This window comes from Nyctibius grandis, chromosome 5 (genome assembly GCF_013368605.1).
Source record: "Nyctibius grandis isolate bNycGra1 chromosome 5, bNycGra1.pri, whole genome shotgun sequence".
In the NCBI taxonomy this organism is placed as follows: Eukaryota; Metazoa; Chordata; class Aves; order Nyctibiiformes; family Nyctibiidae; genus Nyctibius; species Nyctibius grandis.
Window position 1 is genome coordinate 84,458,923 of NC_090662.1, and position 25,694 is coordinate 84,484,616.

At 43.9% G+C, this 25,694-nt stretch overlaps 1 protein-coding gene across 4 annotated transcripts in view; it reads left to right on the forward strand.

Annotated features, from left to right (window-relative positions):
- Positions 1-24,129: 24,129 nt before the first annotated feature.
- The window catches only part of KRAS (KRAS proto-oncogene, GTPase), a 28,087-nt gene continuing 26,522 nt past the window's right edge, over positions 24,130-25,694 (forward strand). The window contains exons 1-3 of one of the 4 annotated variants that reach the window (XM_068400784.1): positions 24,130-24,215; positions 25,227-25,244; positions 25,348-25,470. In XM_068400784.1, the coding sequence (XP_068256885.1) occupies positions 25,360-25,470 (111 nt within the window). In that variant the 5' untranslated portion in view covers positions 24,130-24,215; positions 25,227-25,244; positions 25,348-25,359. Of the gene's footprint in view, positions 24,216-25,226; positions 25,471-25,694 lie in introns of all 4 variants that reach the window. The other 3 variants (XM_068400780.1, XM_068400783.1, XM_068400781.1) reach the window with 3 other exon arrangements.

Below are 25,694 nucleotides of genomic sequence, written 5' to 3' on the forward strand. Positions count from 1 at the left end.
TTGCTTTTACCTTACTATGGCTTATGTTAAAGGCAATTGCAAGGTAAGGGTCTACCATCAAGATATACCCTACCTGCATGAGTGGCAGTCTTAAAATCAGGACACTAGAATACTGTCACTGTGCCCAACAGCTCAAAACCTTTCTGCAGGATATTCAAAAGCTCTCCTGTATATCTCCAGTAATACACATGGGCCTGTTCATGTCTCATAATTCAGGAGTCCATGTATTTCTGGTGGCTGGCATTAATCATGATAGTCAGAACAATGCCAGAAGCCCAGAGCTATGGAAGGGATTTTATGATTGTGGTAGAATTGCGTAGGACCTGTGTTTGTCTGCCAGTTAGCATGAATCACAGTCTACTCCTGATAAGTCCAGTGATAGCTGTAGTATTTCAGTGACAGAAAGGGAAAATTACAGTAGTTTTGTTTTTCCTGTTTATTTTGGGTGTACACCTTTGCTAGCAGAAAATACAGTTTCAAGAAGCAGCATTCTTCCAGGGAGGTGGGGCACAGTCACCCAGGAAACCTTGGGGAGAGAAAGGTATGAGACTGCTTATCCTAAGAGGCGCTTGCTTTGGTTTCTCAGGGAACAGAAGATACCATTTTGCACCTCCTATGTGTCACAAAGAGTATTGTAACTGGGGAGGGATAACCCCATGCACCACTACAGGTTGGGGGCAAACTAGCTGGAAAGTAGCTTTGCAAAAAAGGACTTGGGGCTGGTGGACAAGTTGACGATTAGCCAGCAATATGTCCTAGGGACAAAGAAGGCAAGAGTCTCCCTGAATGCATTAGGAAAAGCGTTACCAGGAGGTTGAAGGAGGTGATCCTTCCTCTCTGTTCAGCACTGGTGAGACACACCTGGAATGGTGGGTCTAGTTCTTGGATCCCCAGCATAAGCAAGACATGGAAATACTAGAGCGAGTCCAGCAAAGGGCCACTAAGATGATTAAGGGATTGGAGTGTGTGTCATACAAGGAGAGGCTGAGAGTGTTGGCTGAGGAGGCTTGGCGGATTTTATCAATGTGTATAGATAACTGACAAAAGGATATAAAGAAAATAGAGCCAGGTTTTTCCCAGTGATGGCCAGTGACAGGACAAGAGGCAATGGGCACAAACTGAAATACAGGAAAATCCACCTTAAACATAAGAAAAAAGTTTTTTACTGTAAGGGTGATCAAAACACTGGAACAGGTTGCCCAGAGAGGTTTTGGAGTCTCTGTCCTTGGAGATATTCAAAACCCAACCGGGTATGGTCCTGCAGCATGCTCTAGGTCACCCTGCTTTGAACAGAGAGTTGGACTAGATGATCTCCGGGGTGCCTGGAGAAGCAATTAGCTTCCTGTAAGAACAGCTAGGCAAATCATGATGTAGTGTGTTGGAATAAGTGTGGAGTCATTAAACCAGACTCTGAAAAATTTGGAAAGCTCTTCAGACAGAGAGGCATCGATGGCATGAGGAAAAGCCATAATGAAGTCAGAGTGTTGCTAATTGCACGTGACCATACAGAGGCTGTTGGGTCAGGTTTATCCCTGATCGGTGAGCCACGATTTGGGATAGACAAAAGCATCTTTACCTTAGCTGTCTGGTTGTGTGGAAAAAGGGACTGAAACCAAAACAGGCAACATGGGAAGCTTAAGCTATTCTAAGTCAGATGTGGGAAAAGCAGACGCCCACCAGGAAGCCTCAGAAGCGAGGTTTGGGGAGGTGAGTGGAACTGCGGGAACAGGGACAAGGAGCCAGACAGGCCAAGTAGGACACGTTGCAACAGAGGCAAATTAGCATCCAGCATCTTGGGAGCAGCCCACCTGTTGCATCATCTATCTGTAGGGGACTGTGTTACAAGGAAGACTCCTGTCGGGATGATATCTCACATCTTTCTAAAGGCTCAGTGATGGGTCCATGTTACCTGCATTAACTCTCACAGTGACAAGGAGCATGTTTGGCTGTTTTTAGGCCTCTAAGTCCATAATGATTATTACTTACAGAAGCTCATTTTGCCAAAGGTTTGCCTTGTTCCAGGGACACTTCACCAGAAAATGTGAAGCTTCAAGAAGCAAAAGTATGCAAGTATCATATGGGAGTATATGTTAAATTTCATATCTAAGAAATCAGTTAATAATGGAAGAGCAGTAAGAAACCATGCATTTTGCCTAAGCAGGGGACAGAAAGGAAAGAAATCTAAGGTTATCTACTCTCTTCAAGAACACATCCAGAGAGCAAAAGCCCTTTACTCTTTCTCCCTTCCCAACATCTAGATGACAAGCTGTAGAAACTTCCTAATGAATACATTTGGACATTCAGTCCTAGGGTACGTCCAATGTCTTTAGATTATGTTCAGATAGGAAAATCTCAGTCTGGGAAGATATTATAACTTTCATATTTCTCCCCACATTTATTTATGTACCCAATATTTACCTCCAGTTTATATTTAAGGCAGCAACTGGATTGAATTCTTCCATTTCTACCCTTTCCCTCCCCTCCAAATATTGATCAGAGAGCAATTTCATCATTTCCCATTGATTAGCCAAGCTCAGTCACCTTCCTGGCTTGATCCCTGATAACCCATGAAAATTTAAACTGCTCTCTGCCTTTCTCAGCAATATGCTGACCTCAGTCTGAGGTGTGTCCTCCCTAAACGTGTAGACGTGTGAACTGATGACCATACTTCATGCACACTCACATCTGGGATCCATGCATTGAGCTCTTGATAGAAACTACATCCCATGGCAGTCATCCACTCTGGTTGACAAAGGGTGTGGGGTGAAGAGCATTCTATTAGAGAGAGACCTCTACAAATAAACAATTGGTGTTTGTGCCACATGTGTGGGCTGCTCAGGTGTTCTAAAAGGCTTTCCAGAGCATAGAAGAGTTTCAGAAGCAGTGGTGCACTTTGCCCAAAAGCAGAAATAAGAGGACAGAAAGTTCTTCATGTTGTGGAGACCCCAGTAGCTAGTTAACAAGAACAACCCACTCCAGCTTGGTGGCCTTGACCACACCTTTGCCCTCTGGGCAAAACCTATGGAATCCAAGGGGACACAAGGCAGCTCACTGAGCTGCAGTATGCATACGTGGAAAACTGCCACTGAAGTAATCGTTTTTTGTGCTAAAATCTTTTCAACTTACTGACATAAATTTAATTCTTCCCATATACACATCAACAAACAACTTGATCCCACCCACGAATATGCAAACAAATGTATAAGTTCCGCCAAGTGTTTCTCCTTCTAGCTGCCAAGTAAGAAAGGGAGATTGTTACTGTGACTTCTATTTTTAAATACTTGGGAGGTGCTCCAATACTACAGCTAGCGGGACTATATAATACCTAGACTCAAGCTGAAAGAACTCCAACAGCAGCTCAAAGGCTCTCTGGAATAGCTGAGTGGTGAGATTCTCCATCTAAATGATGTTAGCAGAACTGTACCTTCTGCTTTAAGTGAATGCACATATCAACCTCCTTGAGCCTAGCTACCTTGCTAATTGCAAACAGGCTGCAAATAGCCTAACTGCTGTCCCACTGGCTTTGTGGTGTGTGAAACCCAGCCCATTAAAACGTAGCCCCAACCTTGCCCAGTCGTCCCTCTCCTTACTCTATTCTATTTTGGGCTGTGGCTAGGTGTACGGACCAAGCTGTTGCATTGGACAGAATCTTGAAGAAAAGGCCTGTTGTTCTGAATGGGAGGTGCGTTATGTGACATGCTGTACGAGGGATGTGTGCTTGGAAGGGCTGATGTGCAGAAATCATTAGTAGGGCGTGTACAGCACAGAGGGGGGAACCCAGCCACAGGAGGAAGGAGCCAGGGAGCAGAGAGCAAGGGAGGGTGAGGGTGGAAAGAGCAGGGTTGGAGGAACAGAGACTAAGACAGTAATTGGGCCTACAAAAGTCACTGCTGAATGTAAAAGACCTGAAGATAAACTCAAAGGCCTCCTTTGGGGTGCCTAAGGGGGTGAGAATAGCTCTTAAATGCTGATTTGATCACCTTAGAAGAGCTAGATCTTCAGGCCCAAATGAGCTGAGCTGAGCTGAACTGAATGCAGAACCTGTGGTGAGAGTTAAATCTGTCAGTCATCTTTCTGTTCCTTTAAAACTTTGTAGGGCTGGGATCAGTTTGGCTCCAGGGTATTTAGTCCCATAGCTTCTCTAAAATGGTCTCATATGGGTGGTTCCCTTGCAGGACATGTCTTAGGTCTGGCCCAGTCAGTGTGCTGAAGAGTTTCCTGGTCTGGGTTGGGAGCAGGTGGCATGAACCATCTTTATACCAAATCTGGATTTCTCTTAGTGTCAAGAAAATGCCAGCTACTCCTTTAGGACAGCCCTTCGCCTTGCTGGTACAACACAAAGAGGTTAGCAATAGCAGCCAGAGCTGAATTGGGCCCAATGATGTTAAAGGGAGTCTAAATCACAGAAGGGAGATTGTGCAGCAGAAGCAAACAAGAGGGCGTAAGTTAAAGACCTGAAATGGACCTTCCTGTTTGCTCTGCCTGCTCCACACCTTTTCTGCCCCCCTGCTTAGCTATACCAGTGGCTTAGCTCCTAGTCTCCCTGGAACCACTAATTCAAATCCTGGCAGGATTGACTTAGCCCCTCTGTAATTTTGAGGTTGAATGAAACTGTAAAACCAAAGATTTTGTGGCAAAGTGTTTGCCCCAGTATGCTTGACCAAAATTGTCCTAATGCTTTTTGTACGTGGCATGCTGAGATGATTGGTGTCCTCTCATTGGTTCTTCATTTCTTCTAATGTATTAATTACTTTAATTACTTTACTGCCTCAGTATTAGTCATGTGTTTTGAGGGAGGTAGTGTAGTATATGTTTACTATCCACATCTTCAGCGAGTGCTAGTTGATGTAGTTCTACTGCCATTCCTGGAGTTACTATGACTGAAGATCTGCTCCTTAAACATAGCCATTAAAATCCGCAACAGTGCCTCAGTTTTTAAGGATTATTAGCTGAGATGGATTATTTACTCTTGAATATGAAACAGGCTTGTGGGCAATTTTAAAAGGATAAAATATCTTCTATTACCTGTCAGGCTGGAAGCAGATTGGATGGGGATGAGGATTTTGTTGCTCTTCTTTAAGGGAAAAAAATACAAACATGGGTGTCAAAATGTGACCCAACCCATGCTTTTTAAAACTCTGTCTTTAACTTTCTAAACTTAAAACCAACCTTCTAAGTTTTTCTTTATTTTTTTAATAAAATATTACTAAAAATATTCTCCTGACCTGAAAGATTTGACTGCCAAGCTTTAAGTCTTCAAGTATGCTTTTATACCCTAGAGCACAAGTCTTATGAGGAGCAGCTGAGGGAACTGGGGTTGTTTAATCTGGAGAAAATGAGGCTCAGGGGAGACCTTATCACTCTCTACAACTACCTGAAAGGAGGTTGTAGCGGGGTGGGTGTCAGTCTCTTCTCCCAAGTAACAAATGATAGGACGAGAGGAAACAGCCTCAAGTTGTGCCAGGGGAGGTTTACGTAAGATATTAGGAAAAAAATTCTTCACCAAAAGGCTTGTCAAACAGTGGAACAGGCTGCCCAGGGAAGTGGTGGAGTCACCATCCCAGGTGTAGATGTAGATGTAAAAGACGTGTAGATGTGGTGCTTAGGGACATGGTTTAGTGGTGGACTTGGCAGGGCTAGGTTAACAGTTGGACTTGATGATCTTAAAGGTCCTTTCCAACCAAAACAATTCTATAATTCTATGATTCTATAGCCAAGTTACAAATCCATGAAAAATAGATTTATCACCTAAGTAGAAATTAACTTAACTTGAATGTCCCTAAGCCCAGATCCACATGATTCCTTTATGTTTCAGGATGAAATGTCTGTTGTTCTCCCTTTTCCCTCCCAACTCTTTTAAAGGCTGTCTATAAAAGCTAGGTATAGAGACAAATGCTTTTTAAAAATATGTCATAACTCGGGTTGTTAAAAGATAAAGCTTTCTAACATAAAAACAACTCAGTGCAACTTATCATTTCTCCAAAGGTCTTCCATGCACTAAACGAAATAATGAAAAATAACTGATGATGCTGCCAAATATGGTGGTGAGTAAGTGGACTCCTGAGCAATCGCAGCAGCAGCAGCAGCAGCATTTAACTTGTTGCTCAGGAGTCCATTTAGTTGCATTTCTGCAAATAAAATTCCAGCTCTGTGGGACAAATGTTTCACTCTCTGGGTCTGTGGGACTCCTAGCGAGAACATCTACATCACTCTGTTGATGTTCTCAATGAGGGGATCCTGGCTGTCTGCCACAGTCTGAAACCCCCTGGATTACGGTGGTTTTCCAGCACATAAAGCTATCTTTACGGTACCTCGTATGCTCCATGTCCCAGTCTAGCCCAGGTTCAACTCTGAATTCAGAAGTGTATAAAGTCATTAACAAATACCTTTGTGCATAGATACATGGCTCACACAGCTCTTGGGGAGGCCCAGCACCCCTGCAAACGCTCCCCAGAGCCTGCTGCAGCAAGTCCTTTCAAGTCTGTTGCTGAGGTCCCCAAAGTTCAAAGAGACTCCACCAGCAGTAAGCACAGAGTTCTGGAACTGAGCTACTGTTATTTCTAACAGTAAAAATGAGGATGAGGAAGGTAAAGGTAATTGATAGGGCAGGAGCATTAAGTAACCCTAGTCACCCCCCCACTGGACCCCAGGTGTAACTGGGAATGCCTGGGAAGGAATATGTCCCAGGCAAATCCAACTTTGTCTGAGCCCTGGGCATCCCAGCTATCCACCCATCTTATCCGTTTCACAGCCCTTCTGCACTTCCCAGCCAGAGCTCCCATCCACCAGTACTTCTGTTTCAGTTGCCTAACACTACCTGCCACTCCTCTGCCACTGCAGAGCCCTTCCAGTTCCCCACTTCCCCCTCCCTGCTGCCAGGATTGTCCTTCTTCCAAAGCCCTGTTCCCACCAGGACACTCCACTCCTTCCTAAGCCCAAATCCCTTCCTCAGAATATGCCCCAGAAGCTCCAGCCTCTCACTAATAATGCACTGCCTCTGCCTTCTTGGCTCCTCCAGCTCTGCCTGCTGAAACACTGTTGCCTCACATGTTGGCTCTCCTTGCCTGCTACCTGCTGCTGTCATACTGCTGCCTGCCAGGCTCAGCCATAAATGCCAAAACCACGGACCCGCTCTTGTGGGAACTGCAGAAACTTGGCTCAGCTTGCACTTCCTACATGTAGGCCCAGATGGGATGCTGGGAGAAGAAAAGGGCACCATCAGAGGAAAAACTAGATCTGTGGTAGCTCTCTTCAAGAGCCTTGTTTGTTGGTTTGGAGCAGCTTTTTGGAGTTATAAAAGCTGTAAGTATTTGTATTTTTTTTCCCCATCACAATGGCTGCAGATTAAAGCTGTTTATATTTTAAGTATTTCTATAGCAATATCTCATCAGCATGAATTTTGCTAAAAAGCTGTGTTTTATCTGTGGTATTACAGTAAAGTGTGTAAAATATCAGTCATTGAAGGCATTTCAAAATGCTTGTGAAAAAGGGAAATCAGGGAAGATTGCATTTTATACAGCTGGATAAAGTTGCTGGCAGTTGGTAGCATAAAAGAGATAATAATAGAGACAAAATAGATTTTTTTGTGTAAAACTACCCAAGATTTAAGTAAGCAATTCCAGAGTGTAATTCGGGTGGGAATAACCCTATCCACATTGGAGGTAGTGAGGAATGCAAGCTCTTACAATCTATTTTTCTGTGTAGATGTGTCCATGTGGCTTTAGCATAGGCTACTTCAGAAAGGGATCAAATTAAACCATAAAAAAGGCACTTTTAGTACAGAATAAGAGTGTCTACGAGGGCACTTAAACCACAAGTTTAAGTGGGCCAGTGTCACAATAGCTTCCCCAAACAGTAATGCCTAATTCTGGCAAGCTAACTGCAGCTGAGGACAGAGACTTGAAGGACTCCTGTGATGGAGAGGTGGTTAGCGTCAGTTGTAAGCTAAAAGAGCTTGAAGCGACGGAAGAGGAAATGACTCAGGCTAAGAGAGGAAAATCATCTGATGGCACTGTTTATTAAAGGAGGTGGAGGAAAAATATGCATAACATCATCAGGTCTGTGCAAAATATTTTCAAGGTATCAAATCGCTGGTATGAATTACATATCGGTAGATCAGAGGATCCTGTATTTAGAACATAGATAGACAACAGCTGAAATGGTTTTTTTCCCCAAGCTCCCCTCCCTTTTCCTCTTCTCCCACCCACTCTTTTCCTTCTCTGTAAACTTTAGTGGTTCAGATAAACTGAAACATGGATCTTCCCTCATCTCCCATTAGAGTTTGCAAAAGGAAATATCTGCAAGCAAGATGTTATAAAACCAGTACTTAGCCATGTGCATCCTTCCTTTTTAGTGACTGCTCAGTTGTAGATTCAACCTTCAAGTTATACATTCTCAGTGCCAGTAGAATATAAAATTTGAAAATGAAAGTATAAACAGTCTAATTGTTATTTATTCATACTCCAATTTGTAAATGCACAACAGTGGCATAACTGCTTACATTAGCCTGAGACAATAAACCACAAAAAGAAATGCCTTTAAATGAACAAAAATAGATTTATACATCATTTATAGAAATTCTTTCACACAAAGAGATTTCAGAGCCATGATGTACACTATGCACTGAGCAATTTTTCACCCACTTTTGTGTCTGTGTCTGAAGTACAGCACATTTTGAGAAAGACTCGGTACATTTATGTTGTACAAAATTTGTAAAACAGCAATATAGAATGTGTAGCATAGTTTTTTCTAATTGAAACTAAGTAGGAAAGCTAGGTAGGAAGAGTGCATTTATTTGCTGAAGTTTGGACAGGACTTTGAGACTAACATTGCTCCTGCTAGGCTAGGAAAGGCTGGAAATAGGCTACGAAGTAGGATTTCGGTAAAAGGTACAGTGATTTTTATGTAGGAGCCAGCCTCCTACAGAACAGACTAAAGAGCAAATAGGGAGTAAGCGTTCACAAAGAAAAGCTAAAATCTAAGCATAAAATTCTGTGTCTGGAAGTTCGCATTGACACAGGCACTTAACACTGGTTTTGGTCAATCTTTGTCTATGGAGTAGGGCACCCAACTTCATTGAGCATAAATCTGAAAATTGTCCTCCATGCATTAGACTTTGTAACACTGGCTTCTTTCCTCATATTTTTGAGCTACTTGTTTGCCACAAAAATGAAATGTTTAATTTATCCAAGTTTTCTCTTTCATGCTTGTTTTTATCACAAGCTTACCAGTGAAGGCGTATAATTCGAAAAAGCATGTTTGAAAAAGACAATAGCATCTCTTAAGGGCTGAGGAGGGAGTCTTGATGTGACTTCATTAAATGCCACACAAAATATTTCAAAAATTTGTGAGAACTAGTTCTTGAAGCGCTGCTAAAGAAAAGATACATTCTTACCCTACCCCCACATTGCTAAAACTCTGCTTTGCTAGGTTTAACCTTTGTAGCGCGTGCATTCAGTGTAGGATTTGAGTACCTCAGCTTACACTAAAACCCAGAAAATGCAAATAGTAAAATTCGTTCTTTTCGTAGAACAGCTTGTTTGAATGAAAATACACACTTGTTATTCTCAACAAAAATATCTTATTTCTACAATCTAATCCTCTACTGCTCTTCAAGACAGATCTTCCCTCACTACCTGCTTCTGTCATAGTACAACTGTTAAGACACAAATGCATTTCAGGAGAGTGGCAGCAATTAAACAAAGTAGGTATCGATTTCACTGGCAAGTGAAGCCTGGATTCTTTTTTCAGTATGATCACGTACACTGCTGTGCATATATAGTATCACTCCAAGATCTAAGTAAAATGTCTGTATCTATAAACACGTGGAAGAAATTTCTGTGCATATGTGTGCACACGTGTGCATATGGACACATGTGATCTGAAATCAAGGGAAGTCAATGGAAAGACCAGCACTGACTTTACTATGTTTCATTTTAAAATCTACTTGTTAAAATCTACTTGTTAAAATTGATTCATTCTCCCTTTTGCCTTTACTGAGTTGCCAGGCAGGAACTATGTTTGTCTTTGTTTGTACAGTGTCTTGCACAATAGGCTTTTTGAATAAGATTTTACTATCTGATTACTGTATATTAATGTATGTGATATAAGTTTAGTACTCACCTAGCCAGCCTTTATCTTGTTTCTCCTTGAAACAAAGGAACTGCAGAGCAGAATAGGCTTAAATCGTCAGCTGAATTAGATTTCTGTAATGCACTCTAGTTGTACTATTTGATCACATATATATACACAACCTTTATTTCTGACTGTAATATCAGATGATACTAATTCTTTCTCTGCCCTCAGTAACTGAGTATTTTACTAATGAACATTTAAAGGAATGGTTGGGCAAAAGCTACAAAGTTCAGGTGCTAATATGAGTTTATATTTTCAAAAAGTAACGTTAATTTTAACCCAACCAAGTTTTCTTCTAAATTTTCAAAAAAAAAAAATCCCAGAAAAACATTGACTTGAGCATCATAGAAAAATTAAATTCCAGACTAATAGCTCTCACAAAGCTCAGGGAAACTTAGATTTGAACTTCTACTAAGAAGCATATCTGTTAAAAGGAAAGCTTTGATAAAAATGTAAGAGTGATATAAGATGGTACTGGTCCATAAAAAGCAGCGGCTGGAGAAATATCTGTGAGATGTGCAGACTAAAAAAGAAGAAAATCAAAAGGCTTGTGAAAGCAAGTCAGAAATTACTCTTTCATTTAGGACTGTATGTGGCAAGGAGGAATTTTCATCTCAAAGAGAGCTATTGAGAAAAATAGCAAGCTAAGCTCATTCCCTGCTGCCTTCTGTCAGTCTGACTATAGGCTCTCAAAAACTGTTTGAAATTGTAAGATCTTCTAGCTTTAAGATGATACAGCAAGAATGAAATGGAAGGGTAGAAGGCAAAAGGGAATGTAGGAAAGTAATCTTGCATAGCATGTGTTAGCTGTCAAGCGTGAGTTAAGTAAACCAACTGGATAGGGGTGGGGTTCGATTTGTTTCTATGATAGAAAATCTGAGAGAAAAAGCAAAGAGAGGAGAGAAATTATATTACTGCCTTAATTATTGCCCCCCCCCAAAATCTTTTTGTTCTATTTTTCAGAGCCACAAGCCCTAAATAAACACCAGCATCGTCACTAATTATGTATGTCAAGGTGCTCTGACAACTGCCTGGAGGCCAAATATATTCCATGGTGTCCTAAATGCTGTGTTCCACAGTCACTCCCTCCCCATAATTGTAGGGTGAGGACAGGGGTAAGTCTGCAGGGTCTTATTTTTGGTGAACTACACCATTTGTACAATGACATCTTGCAGTCCTATATCATCTTCCTTTCCTGGGTCTCAAACAGATTTATAAGCTTTACCAACAGTGATGCTCGATTGGAATTTTAGAGGAAGTCTTCGAAAGTCACTAAGTGACCTTCCTTGTATATGCGTAATTGTTTTTCACAAAAAGCAGAGCTATGCTTCTGTGTTTCTTTGTCTTCTTGATAGAAAATATACCTGTCAGATCATACATTTCCACTGATCCTTGCCTTTCACATCAACAGGCTTTCACTCTTCCCCTTGACCCATCCATGCTCCCTGGTGAAGCAGGTTGCTATCCTGGCAGCAGTGGTGGCAGGTGAACCCTTCCAGGCATGTGTGCTGGGAGAAAGAACATAAGAAATATGTCTCCTATGGAGACATATTTGCCTCAGCAGCTTTATCCCTTTATACCACAAAGCTTAAATCAGTTCACGGCATGAAGAAAGATTTAGTAGTGCTAGTAGGTGACTCCTTTACGGGTGTGTAAAACCTCACAGACAAGCTCAGAGCTTGCTGCAGAAATGCCTTGGTGAGCTTTGTTCTGTGCTGTGCGAGGGGTCACACTGGCCACTGTCTGTGAATGCAGAGAGTTCAAACCACAGCAGTCATATTGCTCATGCCTATCAACGGCTTACAGGATTACTGATTACAGAGGGCCACTACCCCCCACACAGGAACCTACTGGGAACAGAGAGCGTAAATGAATCATGATTGTCCCTTCCAGGCTGATATGTGAACGTGCATAGACATTCCCTGTACACAAAGACTCACATGTGTAGAGTGCGACAGAAATGGTCTTGCCTTGTTAAATAGATGTGGAAACTTAAAGGAGGCTGTATAGACCCTCAGAGTCTCCAGTGCTGCCAGTGTGCTCAGGAGCACTCATCTTTACGTGCTTTCTCAGCTGTCGTGAGCGAGGCTTCCAAACACTTACACAGTCCCTACAATACGTAGCTCATCCCAGTCAAGAGTGAGGTGGTTCCAGTAAGAAAAAGAAAACATTTGAGGCCTTCATTAACTCTTTGGCTATGTCCTCTGTAAAACTGTACAGTCTCTGCTCCTTAAACACCAGTTAACATTAGTAACCAGAGACGACATCTTCCAATCGGGCCAAGCGAAAAAGCAGCTTATACAGTGAAGTCCACATCAGAAGCACATACGCTGTCACACACGCTCTATCTACACAGTTTAGCCTGCCTCTCAGTTCTCCAGATTGTTTTAATGCTGTTTGTATCCAAATGGAAAAAAGCTCCAAACTGCATGTAAATGGCATTCCCTAAGCATGCCTTCGAGCCAGTCTTATCTCCCCACATCTGAGACAGAGCAGGCCTGTGTCTTCGCCTGTGTTCACAGCCAGGACTCAAGTCACCCATCAGCACCACTGCTGGTACTAAGTTCCTGCAGGACCGATGGTTCCTGCAGAGGCAGGGTACAGACTGAAGTAGCTTACTTTATCAGGTATTGTCCTCTGTATGCCACTGCTCCTGTCCCTGGCACATGCTGCTGTCTCCATAATTGGCTATACCTCCCCATGGCTGCTTGGCTATACCTCCCCATGGCTGTTGTGCTCAGCGGGAGCTGCGTGAGTCAGAAGCCCTGGCCTGTCACTGAAGTTAAGATCTTGCCTCTGTGAGGAGCAGGGATGCCTGCCATCTGGACAGACTTCAGACATGGCCAGAAGCATGGCTTGGCCACAGCTCAGTCATGCTCAATCTCAAGCCGAATGTGAGTTTGAACACAGCAATTTAAGAGTTGACAGGGCGACAAACCCAGTGACTCATGTTTCTTCCTTAACCACAATAATTTTCATCCTTCTACCTGTTCAGGGAAGGTCCACTGACAAGGAGCTGTTCTAGATACAGAAGTTCTCTCTGACATGAATTAAATGAGATGTCAGCTGTTCACAAGGAGTTATTTAGATGTCTTTGAAAAGTGAGAATATGAATCAACAATTCAAAGGACAAATTTGGGATAGAGATGGGCCTTATGGCAGGAGGACAATGTAAGGAATTGTTAACAGTTGACAGGCTGAAGTGTGTATTTGTCAAGCTGATTCCCCTAGGCTAAGTCTTATGAAAGCTTTAAGTGTATCCATCCTTGGTACATCTCCTGCAAAACTAAATTTGCTTATTTATTGCATTTCCTTCAAAAGACATATTTCTATAAATGGCAGGTTTTCAGGAAAGGCTGATCAAAATATGACAAGTAATATAGGAAATGTATTAGAAAAATTTCACTTCCCCCTCTCACTCTGGTGTTAATGAAGTTTTAACAATATATTATTACAGTTAGTTCTGATCTCACTCATTCATTCACAATGAATTCCCAAGTGGCTTCATTGACTTAAGTATCCTCACTTTAGCTTATACAACCAGACTCTGATGTAAAATACTGTGTAACCAGTCTAGCATGCTAATCTCTGTCTTCTGTTTCTTGTTTATAATCGCAAAGTTTCTGACTGCACTGAGATAGCAAAATGCACTTTAATGGATGTGTGTAATGCTGCAGTTCACGAAGTCTTCTCAATGGCTTTTTTTTCTCTTCTCTATTCTAAATATGTACTTATATAATATTTTGGAAATCACATTTTTCCAGACGTCACCTGGTTATGAAAACCTCTTTAGAGATCAGTATTTCAGTGAAGCTCTTTTTAGAATTACTGTCCCAAGCACCAAGTCACTTTAAAAAACTATAGTACAGAACTTTCCTCTGTAGGCATTGGGAAAGGAGGAAGACTATCTTATCTATTCTTCTGATCAACTGCAACTCTATCCTCATTTTGCTTAACACACTCTCTGGTGGTTTGTCTTGTCTAGTTTTAAATGATTCATACAGGAGTACTTGAGTATCAGATAAAAGAGCAATAATTTCCTGGGACAAATATTTGGAAGTATATATTTGCATTTTTAACAGCAATTAGCGAGAATGAAGAATCTATAAACTAATCAATTACTTAATCATATCCTTCTTGCTTTACTTAGGAAGCAGTTCCTTGAGGCTTGGTTCCTTTCTCATTGTCACTTGTGTAATTATGGAGCAACTCCTCTAAGTAACTGGAGTCACCCCAGAGTAAAACTGACATACGTGAGAGCGGAACCATGCGTGATGGAGCTACCTCTCCAAGAAAAGCAAGCAGCAGTCAGGCCTTAGCTAAAATATTTCTGCCCCTTCGCCAAGCAGCAGCAAATTTTGATGTCTTGTAGGTCAGGTTTCCTCTCTAAGAGCAGGATACAGAGGTGCTGACTTGGGTATTTCCTTAGGGTAATGTGTCTATTTAAAGAACGTACAGACACTTGCTGATTACCACAAGGGTGGTTATAAACAGCACACAGTCAATTCCCCTTTGCAGAAACACTGTGGCCTTGTCCCAAGAAACGGATGCTTTGGTATCCTTTCTGTTTAAGGTGCTCACAAAACCCAGAGGCAGCTGTTTAGACACATCCAGCACCCCTTTCTCTCCTCCCTCCCTGCCTTTGAATGGGGTAACCTCTGCCCAAGGCTCTGACCCTGTGTTGTGGAAGAGTGGCTGTATCATTAAGCCTGGCTTTTATATCTGTGCTCTGTTACACAAAGGACACTCAGAAAGGTCTAAACGCTCAGACAAAGAGGAGAGCTAAAACCCATGGAGTATCCTTAACAATTTTGTGTGTGTGGTTACTTCTTGGGAATTTTAACTTTTCAGTGAAGAATTTTGTCATGGGTGTGATACATCATGTGCAAACCATTAACTCCTTTCACCATAGCCATGTATTTTCAAAAACAATAGTGCTTTTTATTAAAGCACTTAAAAATTGCGTTCTAGTGCAAAAGGTTATCCAATGCCTTTCTACTGTAGAGTATGTCAGTGACTCTTTGACAGTTTGCAGTGCATGTCAGTGATTTATTTGTGAAATTCCTAGAGAGCGGGGGCAAGCTGCATAAAAGTCTTGACATGTCAAATTCAATGATGTGTAATAAAAAATGTAACAGCTGATAATGCAAAGATATTGAGGAGGTCGCAAAGAAGACACTTTCGGTCTGCAAAGCTGTTGAATGTTGGGATCTAAGGACAAGCAATCAGGAATCATTGTTGCAAAGCTCAAATTTTATTTTAATGTGGTCAGGGAGAGACTTAACAGCGTGGTGGAAAGAGAGGAAGAGGCTGATGTTTATTGGCACCTAGCAAGAGACAGGGGCTGCTACCTGGCCGCACAGCCCCACTGCAGATGAGAGCTGGATCTGATGCTAGGACGAAGCCCTGGTCTTACCCTGATGCAGGAGTCTAGTAATGCTGACTCTCCTTAGGGCCTCAATTCACCAGCTCATGTAAATCAACGTTGCTGTGTTGCTTTCTATTGATACAGGACATGAGCTGGTTCCAATAATTTTAACCCAGCCTGCAGATTTACACCAGCTGAAAACCTGGCTCCAAGCAGACTGTGAGGGAATTTCCTTGACTTTTCTCCCCCTTCCCTTTAGAAATAAATTACTGCTGCGTGTTTTCCATTTTCCTATAAGCTTTCTATCCAATGATCCAAACACTCCAAAATAAACACGTACATTTCCTTCCTTGGTACTCTATGTCAGCATCTATTTAACTGCCTCTGCAAGAGCAAGCGATCCTAAAAATCCCGCCGTTGTGATTAAACAGAAGTTTCTTTTATTTTTAGAACCATCTCTGAGTGCACGTGTTACACCTCAGCAATGCTTCCTGCCGTATTCAGATTCTTGCAGTGCTTCTAGGTGCATTTCCTAGGGCTGTACACTGCCATTGGACTTACTAACCACCATTAGACAAATTTTGCTATAACTTGTTCTAATTCAAGTCTGGAGTAAATGCAGCCATTCCCGAACAATTCTGAGTGTGTAAGCTGATACATGTGGAATCTCCTAAAATGGAATGGGATGAAAAGGGAACTACAGTGCAGCAAAGTAGGACCTGTGATCTCGAGTACAATGACTTCTTCTTAAAACGAAATTCTAGCATTGGAGTGTGTGTTTGTGTGAGGAAGCAGGTAACCAAACTGCTGCTGTTGCAGATAGGTATTACTTCTTCCTGTGTTTATTTATTTATTACCACTTGTAGTAACAACCAAAGGCCTAAACTGAGATCAAAGAATTGTTTTGTAAGTTGCTATAAAATACATATATTAACATACATGATTTATTTGGGCTGGCTCTAGATGTAGAGCAAGGAGAGAAGACCAGGATGGTAAGGGAAGAGGCAAGAACAGCATGGCTCCACTGTCTTTTTTGCCCATGCCTGTGACAGCGTGTGGAAGCTGCTGTGCTGAGGAAGAGCTTGGTTATATGGAATAAATATGACTAACGTGGCTTGGGGCTGACCATACCCAGCAGTAGCAACCACTGCCCTGTGCCTCCCCGTGCCTTGGCAGCAACGGGAACAGACAGTTCAACTCACCAGAGGTTTTGTCCCAGTTACACATCCTTGTCTCCCACTGCAGAAGTGGCAAGGCCTTCTCTGCCTCTGGCCACTGTACCATTTGAATTGCAAAACTCGGTTTCACCTGTAGCCTTGGGAAGCCCAGAACTGGCTGCAATGGGGTATACTGGTATCACTCCACACACACCATATTCCTTTGTGCTGGTGGAGGATCTGGCTACAGGGGTTGTCCCAGACAGTTTACCATCTAACTTAATGCATTATGTAACCAAGAGGTGTGACCACAAAATTCGGTATATTCAAGCTTGCTTTTCAGTTTACAGAATAATCTGCTCAGAGACTAGATATGTTTTAAGTGCGCCATGATTGGGAATGTGGGTGCATGCTTGCTCCTCTCCCTATGTAAAACCCCACCACTTTGATTTACTGGCCCTGAAAAGGCACCCTGCCTACACAGGTTTTGGCACCAGTGTTCATGAACGCATAAGTCACAGGGCAGGGGGAGTCTCATCCTGCATCATCTGGACGGGCCAAAAATACCTTTCAATGGTCCATATTTTAGCCTTTGGGACAGCAGTGAATGAAAATCATTGACAGGTCGTGAAGGTACTGCAGCAAGATACGTGTGCTTCCTCATAGAAGAGGCAGCACCACATCTTCCGTGGGAGAGGCTACCTAAGATGAGGCCAGCATGTTCCTTGCCATCTGTGCTCAGGCAGTTCCAGCAGGAGTTAAGACAGTCCTGTGCTGACCAAGCTTCAACTGGCGAACAGCTGCATCCAGACCGTGGCCCCAGTCAAGAAACAGGGATTTGCCAGCCAGAACTTTCTGTGTGAAACTGGCAATTTCAATTTAAATGTCTTGCTTGCCTGTCCTTTGCCTTGACAGGATCTTGGACTCCAAACCCACCAGGCAGTGCCCTGGACTGCAAGCTCATGTGCCTCAGCTTTTCAGGCTCTGAGTTCTTCTGCTGTCTGAGAGGTCTGTGGACCACTGAGATCAGGGGCTTCCAGCCTTCCCTAAATCTGCAAGTTGTCCGGTGTCTCCAGTGGCTGAGTCTCCTAGGCTGGTTCATATCTCTGAAATAGCTGACCCCCAAGCACAGTGGTTTGTGAGGAGGGCTGCCCTGGGATTCTGCTTGCAGTTTCCCAGGGGAGCTGGGGAAATACATCCTGTCCAAGAAAAATATGAAATGCTACTACTGCTGGAATGCTTTTTACTTCTTTGAAAAACGTTAGGTCTTCATGCATTGTCCTGAGCTGTGGCAACGTGCTCGGCTTACAGGTCTAGGCAAAACAGGCAAAAGACTGTTGGGGTGGAAAAAGGGACATAGTTTCCAAAGTGCTGACAACATTTTGTTTTTTTTTCCCCTGAAGTAAAAAGTCTACAGCAAAAGAGTAGCTGTCTTGCAAAGAAAATGTTTCATTCTTTTCCTCTTTATGCACCATTTTAATATTTTTCCATGTGTTTTTGATCATCTCAGGGAGATGTATAGTTTTACCAAACTCCAGAGAAATAAAACTCTCGGTGATCTAGAAATCAGCTAGATATCAAAGCTTTTAATAATACCAAGGAATATGAGTGGAGGCTAGTGATGCTGAAAGGTGACCAATGCCAACATGTAAACCCAGCCATAAGCAAGTGGCAGAACTGCCATTCACTGAGAGTGGGACTGAACTCTAGGTCATGCCAAAAGGCAAAGTTAACCCAGTGTTTTACTTTGGTGTTGCTCCCAGCCTGGCTCAGCCACGCACACAGATTCCTCTCGCCCACGGACAGGGTGCTTTTAAGCTGGGTGGACTTAGCTGGAACAAAAGGTTTTGCTCAAGGCCTCTCAGCTCTGTACTGAGAGCACAAGCTCTGCTAAGGCACTAGTTATTCTCCACAGTTCTCCCCAGTCGAAGAGAGAGAGACCCAAAATTCATTAGGAGAGCGTCAGGGAGCAGCTGACCTTAGCACAACACAAAAAGCACGGGATGTAGCAAGGTATGCTGCCATGCAGCACTGCCATTTCTTCAGCTCCCTGATTTCTCCCACCAGCTGGAGCTGAGGGGCAATACGCAGAGCCGGTCGCTGTGCTGTGCCTGACACACCGACTCACAAGGATGGGTAGATGAAAACGCCCAGGAGAGAGGGGGGAGCTGCTTGCGAGGAGTGGGTCATGCTGGGGCTGGCATTCTCTGTTCACCTCCTGCAGGTTCTACTTGAGGAGCAGATGTCTGGTGTGTCTCAGGACCACGTTTCACTGCAAACGACCCAGTCACACTGCAAGTGTGTGGTGTGGACCCCCCACTGCTCTTCCACGATGTCTTGGGTAGGAGAGATCTACTTACTTAAGTCATTCTTCGTAGTCTTTCTTTTTGGCACCCTAAAGGCATGGCTGCAGCAGGATGGTGAACTTCCACTGTGTCTAACTCTCTCTTTTTCTCCCCACAAGGTAGCCTTCAGTCCCTTGACAGACACGTTAGATCTGCGGTGTTGCATACTCGGTTAGTTTTGGGTGCTGAGCTGTGGGTGCCAATAATAGAAACAAGGCATCTAATCGCTTGGTTTAGAGAGGCAATTTGGACACCCCACTGATTTTTCCAAACATTGCTGGGCCTAATGGGAATGAAGCCCATTAACTTCAGTGGGCTTTGGATGATTTCCTATATACACAAAACTTGAAAAATTATGCTTTAAAAGGAATACCAAAGTTAAATTGGGAAATTTTAACAATTCTCTTTGTTTTTTAATTTAGTGGCTGTATGCTGACAATATAATTAAAGAGATGCTATGTTAATTAATGCCAGATGACTTTAGTGGGATGGCAAAAGCATCCAGTTTTCTAAAGAATAGTTCACAGTTGAACTGTTCCTCTCTCCCCACCCCATTTTTAGCAGAGAACTATATTCAAAAAGTCAGAGAGAGCTGAATTAAACCAAAAGTCAAACCACTTACAAATACCAGTAATGTGGTGTATCTTAGCGTGTTACTTTCAAGCCAAATCTAATGTTATTGCAGAAAAATACATTAACTATGTTTCCTTAATGCCTACATATAAAAAAGAAGGAAGGTTTGCAGGACCTTGCGCTATTCTTGTGTTTAAAGTAGGTAGTGGACAACCTAGCTGTCACTGAAACCAAAGGAGCAGAACCTAGGCTTGTGCTTTATATAGCTGAGCATTTGAAAGGTAATTTTGGTTTATGGTTTGTGGATTTCTTGGGGTCCATTTTCTTGGGTTCCAATTTGAAAAGGATTTGCAGTGACAAGGCAAAACATGTTCACATTCAGTGTGAGTCCATCTATGCTGTGTTAATATACTGTGTGAGTTCATCTATGTTAAACTTCAATCTATACATGTAAAATTACTAGGAGGTCCATACCACTACAGGAAATTTGGTAGGGCACAAAAATTAACACCCCATGAGAACTATAGCCTTTATTTTAATATAAACTCACATAATTAAAATTGCATATATAGAGATATTTATCTATGGATGTAAATATTTATGTATTTAAGTTCACTGTTTGCTGTCTTATATATGTCTTGCAGATCCTGTCTTGAGTAGATTTAGTGAGTTAAAAGTCTTGGGGGATATAGTTGTATCCTGCTGTGTCAGCAGACAACAATTTGTAAGGGCATTTGTACTGCTCTAGATGGGACTTAAAAAAAAATCTTCTGTAGCTGGTCTTAAAAACGATAGGGCAGCATAATGAAGTTGGCAGGACTTCCTTAAAAGTCTTAATTTTCCTGGGAGGAGAAGAGGAAAAGGTAAAAACTGAAGGCTGGTACAGCCCCAATGACAGGAATGTCTCAAATGCTCCTCCTGGGTGACACATGGAATCTTACACCAGAGCAAAATAACGTGCCTGCATAAAACAAAACACACAGCCCATATAAACTCATGCAGTCAGGTCAGATGTCTTCAGAAACTTGGTCATGTAAACACTTCACATGTGCAGCCTGATCACGTAGTGTCTGTCCTTGCACAAAGTGCCATAATGGTGGCCTAAAAGCATGAAACCACCATTAACGCTGGTATTGCAGCCTCTGGCTAAACCAGCTGAAGTATAACCCTGTGCTTATGCATGGCCAGGACTGAGTCTGTGTTGGTGGTTATCTGACCATGTATGTATCACTACTGGCCGTACGGGCCAGGGACGCTTGGCCTATCTATCTGGGACAGAAAAATTCTCTTTACTAATATTCCTAATCCATGGCAGGGGATCTTGAAGTTGCACAAACCCACTTATCTTCCTGTAGTAACTCTACGTTGGCTTTGCATCTGCTATGCATAGAGTTCAATGCCAGGAAAAGCCACAGGAAAATTAACTCTTGTCTCAGCTTGTCTGACACTCTCTGTTAACAGGGAAAGCTTACTATTTATCTTGAGGCTGGAGCTGTATTTTACATTTCCTCCCCCCCCACCTCGCAACTGCTGACGAGTGGTGAAAGCTCATAAATTCTCAAAGTTAAAATGTCATTGACTTTCTTGTGTAATGTTTAGGATTGGGCAAATCTGAGTAGTGTAAATATGTGGCTGATGGGATTATACTTGGCCTAGTGCTTGATACCATAAGGGAAGCATCTTGACAGAGTAAGGAGCTGTGACTGGTGATTTGCCCTCGAAGATCCAGATCCATGGAGGATCCATAAGTCTGGAACTGGAATATGTTAATGCAAATGTAAAGAAGCCTTTGAATTGATGAATATGGTTTAACTTAACAAAAGCATTTAGCTCTAGCACACTGAAGTGTTTTGGGATTTCAGGATGTGCATCTTCTTTGCCTGTGTTCAGAATTCTCTGTGCAAATTGCACTGAAGAAACAATCACTAAAATGAAGTTGGTAACTCATAGAAGAGCACTTAAGCAGAATCAGGGAGGTTTTGCATCGCTTGTGCTGACTTTTCACCAGCTTTCATATCAATGCAGTGTATGTCTTGGCACTTAATATTTTTGATCAGCTCATTTATTTCAGCTTGTTTTCAAACCACTTTACACATAAGCCTGAGAAGATATTTCTAAATGAAATTTAATTAAAGCAAACAGCAATTTCATAATAGACATTTATAAACAAATTTATGCACAACAAAAAAAAAAAAATCAAGCTTTGTGTTCTTTTTCCAGAATCCCAACAATTCATTTTCCCTCCCAACTATACCAAAATGATTGGTTGCACATTTCATGGAGATCGTATGGAGATACGGTGATTCAAGCTGTCATCAGGACCTGAAGTTTTCACAGAGAAGGTTCTGCCAAAGGCAGCTGCTCTCCGGATACTCTTCTGATCCCAGCTGTGACTGTGTGGGTTTAAAGATGAACAGCTTCTCCCCATATGAAGCCTTATAGATGAGAACAAACCATCCAAGCTGTTTGTGGAACACCAGCATTATGTGCAGAACTGGGCAGGTTTTCCTGTTATGCAGGCATTTTCCCACTGCATTAGGAAGAACCACAACACTCAAATAGTTTTCCTAGGGGGGGCAAAATACGAAAGTGAGATCCGGCTATCCTAAAATTGCTGATCAGGGCGTTCACCTCAGTTACCGAACATCTGCATTCAAATCCTTTCTTTGCCTCTTTCACACCACAGACGGGAATGTGGGTTTCCCACATCCCAAGCTTGTGGTTTTACCACCAGGCTACTTGTTCTTTGAAAGCAGGTCTTTCTTTTGGTTTTTACATCTGCTCATGTGAGGTAGCCTTCTTAATAAGCAAACTGAATCACTCAGTTTTAACTCTAATTTGCAAGATGATTTCATATGTTACACTGTCACATGTACTTTTGCAAGTCTTTTTCATTGAGGCTATTGAGAAACAATCTAATAAGAACGTTTAACACAAAAATGACCAGGTTACTAACACCTAAATCCCTGGCAAAGGACAAATGGGGATCATAGTTTCCCAATTTCCTTTTCTCTGCAGTTCATGACAATATATACCCTTCTACTGTATATGAGTATCCTTACAGAAACTCCCATAGGAGTCCGCAGGTCTTTTGTCACTGATCTCAGTGACAGAAAAGACTCGTTTCAGGAACAGAAGAAAAGCTCGTCTGATCTTCTGCAGTCTGTGCCTGAAGAGACACCACGTTTCACACAACAGCTCAAAGATGTGTTTGTTTTCCACTCGAGTCTTAACCACTCAGCGTCAGGGAGTAGTGCTGAACAACAACACAGGGGCTTTGGTTTATTTATGTGAATTAATCACAGGAACATACTTTCTAAATTAGACAGCATAGTCCCAGAGGGTTAATGCCTTCGATGCTCAGCTGGGTATGGCCCAGAAGTAGAGCCCCTCAGATGCACGCTGAGAATGAAAGATGCTGGAAGTTGTCACACGCAATTGCAGAGAACAAAGCTCCAGCCTCTTAAATTAAAACTCTTGTACACCAGATGTGTAGACACGACATACTTATTTTTGACCTTCCAATTTAAAGAGGGAAAGCAAAACTGGCCAAATGAATCCCTTCTGTGAGCCAGTCGACATCACTGGAGTTACGTTAGCCTCGGAGTAAACTTCATTCGGAGCGAGGTTTGCTACCTTTGTCTGAGGCCTGGCGACGTGTTTCAAAAAAAATCTTACTGCTTGGGTTGTAACACAGGCATATAAATGACATTATGGTGTATTAATCTACACATTAGGGCCTTTCAATTACAGGGAATTATGGTTTTGGCCTTTTAATAAGAAAACAGGCTTCACTATGCAATTGTTAACTTGCTTCCGAAAAAATCCCGTGTTTATTAACTTTTATCCAGAGCATCCCAGTAGCTAATAATAAAGCCTTGCGTTTTATTTTGCAACGAGTGCAAGCCCACCAACTTTTAACGCGCGCCCGAGTTCCGCTGCAGTTCCTCAAGGCCTCTGCTGTCATTTTCGTGACCGGCTATGGAGAAAAAAAATGCTTTTTATGTTAAGTCAGACGCTGTCTTCCGGGCACCCAGCGCTCGCCCCTCAGGATAAACCGGCCGAAAGCCTTACGGTGGCCGTTCAGCCTCTTTTCCCGCAGTTCCCCCCTCGCCGGCTCCGAGGAGCTGCGGCGGTGCCCGCCGGTTCCCCACCAGCGATGAGGGAGGGGGAAATGGCGAAGAAACGCCGCAATTGTACTTATTTCCCTTCAACACTCCCAAGCACACGCTTCCCGGTCAGGCTTTCCCTCACGCTGCGACACAAAACGCCGCCTCCGAAACCCCCGGTGCCCGCAGCTGGCGGTTCCGACCCCTCCCTCCTCCTCCTCCCACCGCGCCGCCTCAACCGCCCGCGGCCGGAGGAGGAGGAGGAGGAGGAGGAGGAGGAGGAGGAGGAGGAGGGAGGGAGGGAGGGAGGGGCCAGGGCTGCCGCAAGGGGCGGGGGAGCGCGGAGCGCATCGATTGAGCCCGTCCATCCATCCACCCTCTCGGCGCTCGGCTCCCTCGGCAGCTCCAGCCCTCCCCGTTCCCCCGCCATTTCAGACCGGGACGGAAAGGGACGCGGAGCGACCGCTGCGGCGGGGCGGGCAAGGGAGGCGCCGGCGTGCTCCCGCTGGCCCGCTGCAGCGCTAGGCAGGTACCCGCTTATCCCCTACCCCGCTGAACCGGGACGAGCCGCCGCACTTGCTTTCTGACCTTCCCCCCCCACACCCCCTTCCCCTTCGAGGTGGGGCAGGGGGAAGCGGTGCGGCTTCCCGGAGCTGGGCACCCTCGTCTCCCTTCTTCCTCCCGCCGAGGGGCAGAAACACCGGCAGCCGGGCGGGGGCCGGCTCCCGCCGCCTGTCCCGCTGCTGCCTGCGGGGCTGCGCCCTGCTCCGCTTCCCCTCCGCCGGCATCCCCCGGAGCAGCCTTCGCCTGCCCCTCCGCCGTCCTTCCCCGCGGCGCGGGCGGTGGCTCGGCGGCCGCGGGAGGAGGCGGCGGGACAGGTGGCCAACGCCCTCCGGGAGCCCGGCACCCGGCGGCTTATGCCGAGTCAACCCCCCACCCCTCCTTTTTTCTTCATATATTTATTTTTTGCCCCCCTCCCATATCCCTAAAACACCGTGCGGGGGGCCGAGGCGCCGGGCCGGGCCGGAAAGTTTCGGTGGCCCGGCCGCGTCGGTGGCTGAGGGGAGCCGGGGCGGGGCGGGCAGAGGCACCCCCAGCCCCCGGGGAGGTGGGGGCGTCCCACGGCCGAGCTCGGGGGCGGTCACGCCAGGCTCTCCCGGGTATAAAAAAACCTGGGCGAGGTGAAGCCGTGAGGTGAAGCCGTGAGGTGAAGCCATGGGCGCGCCCGTCCCGGCGCAGCCGTTTGCAGGAGGCGGGTTCCCGGGTGTGCGGCGCAACCCGAGGGGCGCTCGGTTTGGCCCGGCTGTCCTAAGAATCCGGGAGGTCTCCCAGAGTCACCGGGGCTTTGGGAGAAAGCAGCGGTGAACAAAATCTTTGCCCCGCCAGAAATGCTCGTTAACCTCTTTCAGAATTTAGCGTGTCCTTGCTTTTTCTCTCTTTGTAACCGGTGCCTTTCAGCTTAGTGCCCGCGCTACGTCTCCTATGTATAATTTCGTTTGAGAAATAGCATTCCCTCATAGCTTTTTGTCTTGTCTTTCAGGGAGGGAGTTGCTTTCCGGTAATAGTAAAGGAACGTGATACTGAATGAAAACGTACCCACCGCATCCTCGTTAGTCGGAGCCTGACTCTTTTCTGCTTAATGTTGGTTTCTTTGTCATCAGGTCTGCTAAAAAATGACAGAATATAAACTTGTTGTTGTTGGAGCTGGTGGTGTAGGCAAGAGCGCCTTGACAATACAGTTAATTCAGAATCACTTTGTGGATGAATATGACCCTACAATAGAGGTAAACAATTTCATCTTATACTTTTTGTGAAGAGAGATTATCAGTAATAACAGTAGTTGTTTACTTTTGGACAGTAACCACAAAAACATAGAACAAGGCTTTATATTAAAAAGGGCTTAAAGATAATGGTCAGCATCAAACCAGCATTGGAGAGAAAATCACTGTGCTGCTTGATCTAGCTGTGGAACAACAGCTGCAGTAAAATATTAACAGTTTCGGTCAAT